The sequence below is a fragment of the Chondrus crispus genome, genomic scaffold, assembly GCF_000350225.1.
Source record: "Chondrus crispus Stackhouse genomic scaffold, scaffold_541, whole genome shotgun sequence".
Classification (NCBI taxonomy): domain Eukaryota; phylum Rhodophyta; class Florideophyceae; order Gigartinales; family Gigartinaceae; genus Chondrus; species Chondrus crispus.
In genome coordinates, this window is record NW_005178529.1 from 20,811 (window position 1) to 23,969 (window position 3,159).

Sequence of the window (3,159 nt, forward strand, 5' to 3'; positions counted from 1 at the left end):
TAGACATATGTCGCCAATTCGGGAAAGTATATTTATTCTCTGCGCATATTTGGGGGGGAAGGGGGGTTGGTGGCGGGGGGGAGGGAGCGAGGGCGGGGTGGTTCACAGGAAAGGGATTTCGGCGAAGCCACTTCATCATCGATCATGAACTAGAGAGCAGCCTCCCCGGCTTCTCTCCATTTCATGATCGATGCCAAGGAGGCATTTGATTTCAAAAAGCTGAACTCTGGGTGCTGAACTCTGGGTACCCTTCTGCCGTCCGGTGGTGCTCCGTTTCCTAAACAGAGTGTAAAATGCTACAGTAGCAAACGACTGTCGCAAATTTCACGTGGGCGTCGAGGCGGGGGAGGGCCGAGTTGTGCACATAAAATGGCGGGAGAAGGTACTGTGTCTGGTTTGTAATGTTGAGAGAACTAATGTTTTGATCTGCATGTGCTCGTATTTGGATTTAATTCCACCCTTTCATTGTACTGCAAGTGCCACTGCACCGCATCGAGTCGATGGAATTTTAGTAGTGTGCATATGGACTGGGTGTGGATTGGTACTTCCTTTAGCCAATGGATTTCGACCAGTTCGCAGAATTACCAAGCATTACAGTGGTTCTGTGTAGCATTCGTTGTGGCGTGCGATTAATTTAATGAAATGATCCGGCCAATAGCGTGACCGCAACTGGTTGAAGGAAAACAAAAGAAAAGAAAAGCGCCTGTTAGGACTGGCAATCAAGTCGTAGTCGCACGCTCACTCGAAACCCATCCCGCGACCTTCTCCCTCGCCACTCTGTCTGCACTCCTTCCCTCTCACCTCCACCGTGGACAAAGACAGACTGCCGGCGCTGTCCTCCCTGCTCACGGACAGCACGCGCTCCCCACGCGACCGCGAGCAGCGCGATCCCGGAGAGAACATACGCGCCGGCGGCAGCGGTGCTGCGGCGGATGATTGGCTCGACAGCCGCGAGCGACGTTCTCCTGCGGCGGCTGCTGCTGCTGAGCAGCGAATCGCACTGCGCTAGCACTGTCTGCGCTTGTGAACCTGTCGGAGGACGAGGCGGCGGCGGCCCTGACGTACGCGGACGCGGTGCGGCTCGCAGCGCAGGTGGTCCTGGACGCGGACGTCGTCGCGCTGCACGCGGCGCTGCTGTCCAACCTGACGCGCTTCGCGCCGGGCGTGGACGAAGCGGAGGGCGCGGACGGGTTTCGGGAGAGGGGCACGCTACTCGTGCTCGTGGAGAGGGTACCGACCGAGTATTCCGAATGTGCTGCGGCTGTCGAATGCGTGCGCGAGCCAGGAGGGGAGGGACGTCCTGTTGGTCGACGGAAGGCAGGCGGAGAGACAGCTGTTGACGAGGTTGCTGAGATTGCTGGAGGCGGGGGAGGCAGAGAAGAGGCTGGCGGGGGCGAGCTGGGTGCGGAACTGCGCGATGGCGGACGAGTGCCATGATGTGTTGGTGGGGGTACGGCGGCGGTCGCAATGTGCTTGGGGAGGTCAAAGGAGGTGGGACGGGAGGAGATGGCGGAGATTCGCGCCTGGTTGGTCGAGGAAGTGTTGTTGTTGTGTAAGAGCCGGGCGGGGAAGGACGCGCTCAGGGATGGCGGGGCCGTCGACGTTCTGGAGGGATGGAAGGGGGAAGAGCATCAGGGATGGCGGGGCCGTCGACGTTCTGGAGGGATGGAAGGGGGAAGAGCATCAGGGATGGCGGGGCCGTCGACGTTCTGGAGGGATGGAAGGGGGAAGAGCATGCACGCCGTAGTGGGCATTCTGGATCGGCGGGAGACACTGGTAATCTCGAGGCAAATACCGCATCGATGCACTTTTGGTGGGAAGCCGTTTCGGTCGACCAATAGAACGTGCACAACTGGATTGTCAAGGGTAATCAAACAGAGACCATCCGAACCAAATTCTTGATATTTGGTTCCGATTTTTAGATCGACACCAAGAATTTGATGATTTGGTTGCACCGGTGGGGATTTCAATCGACATCAAATCATCAAATTTTGGTTGTTTGGGTATTTGATTCTACCGGTAGGGATGCTCTGAGCAAAAGGGGAGGTGCCGCTGACCAACGACATGAGGGAGGAATGACTCTCTGCAAAGAAAAAACCAGCCTGTTAAGACTCTTGACAGGCTGGTTTTTGCTTTGCCTTTGTGGTTCCGTGAACTCCGATACCCCCCGATCCCCGAGGGAGCGGGTGGCCGTCGGAGACTTTATTGCGTTGCGACTACGGTATGCCCTATTGGCTATGTGTTATTACTGTGGGGTGCCGTACTGTCGTCTGGATGTAACCACAGCCTTGCCCGGTTTTGCCAGGAATACTTTTAAATTCTAAACAAATACCGTATGCTTCTTAAGCCCTTGCTTTTCTCAAACCCAAAAATTAAAACGTAGGAGCCTCTCATAGCACGCCAAATCACCTCTTTGGGCAAAGCAAAGCAAACTGCAGAAAAACGGGGCATGTTAAGACACACCCTCAGTGTGAAAGTTTCTATCATAATGTCTCTCATATGGCGATATACCTCACCACGCGAATGGGTCACGCGGTGAGGAAAGAACTTGCCTTGTTTAGGGTTACAGTAAATTAGTATATAACGGACAGTCCCATGCGACTAGCGCGTGGGCCTGCTCGGAGGCAGATTTGAACAGACGTGTCTACGCGGAATCCTTCACGAACAGCGCTCCGAATGCCCGGAGGTTCGGTTGGGTTTGAAGAGCCGGTCGTAGGCTCTTCTAGACATCAATGAACTGTTTAAACTATTTCCTTTACTTTTTTCTGGGACAATTCCCACATTGATTAATCGCGTTTTTCCCTTACGTTTTTTTCTCGGCCATTCCATTGGCCAGGCGGCGATCCGCCACCACTCCGTCGGAGCACCTCGCGTATCTCCCCCCCTCCCCCCCAGCTCGTGTGTTCCTCGCCGCTCGCTGTCTGCCCTTTCGCCGCTCGCTCGCTACTGCTTTTGCTACCGCTCGCCCGCCGCTGCGCTCCCCGCCGCTCGCTCCCCATTGCGCTCTCCGCTGCCCGCTCGGTGCTGCCTTTGTCCCTGCTGGCTCGACGCTCCCTCACCGCTGCGCCCCGCCGCTCCCCTGCTGTTCCGGCTGCGCCGCCGCTGTGCCCCCTCCCCTGCACCGCGCCCGCCACTGCGGCAACTGATCGGCCTACCCCA

General features: G+C 56.7%; 2 protein-coding genes across 2 annotated transcripts; one reads left to right on the forward strand and one right to left on the reverse strand.

Annotated features, from left to right (window-relative positions):
- Positions 1 to 706: 706 nt before the first annotated feature.
- Positions 707 to 1,435, reverse strand: CHC_T00000618001 (hypothetical protein). Its single transcript, XM_005710248.1, has one exon. The coding sequence runs from the start codon at positions 1,433 to 1,435 to the stop codon at positions 707 to 709; it is 729 nt and encodes a 242-aa protein (XP_005710305.1).
- A 299-nt stretch (positions 1,436 to 1,734) lies between these two features.
- CHC_T00000619001 (hypothetical protein) lies at positions 1,735 to 1,902 on the forward strand. The gene has a single exon (XM_005710249.1). The coding sequence runs from the start codon at positions 1,735 to 1,737 to the stop codon at positions 1,900 to 1,902; it is 168 nt and encodes a 55-aa protein (XP_005710306.1).
- The last annotated feature ends 1,257 nt before the right edge of the window (positions 1,903 to 3,159 follow it).

Bases quoted from the DNA above. Each gene is read 5' to 3' on its own strand.
- CHC_T00000619001 (XM_005710249.1), top strand. From the start codon at position 1,735: ATGCACGCCGTAGTGGGCATTCTGGATCGGCGGGAGACACTGGTAATC.
- CHC_T00000618001 (XM_005710248.1), bottom strand. From the start codon at position 1,435: ATGGCACTCGTCCGCCATCGCGCAGTTCCGCACCCAGCTCGCCCCCGC.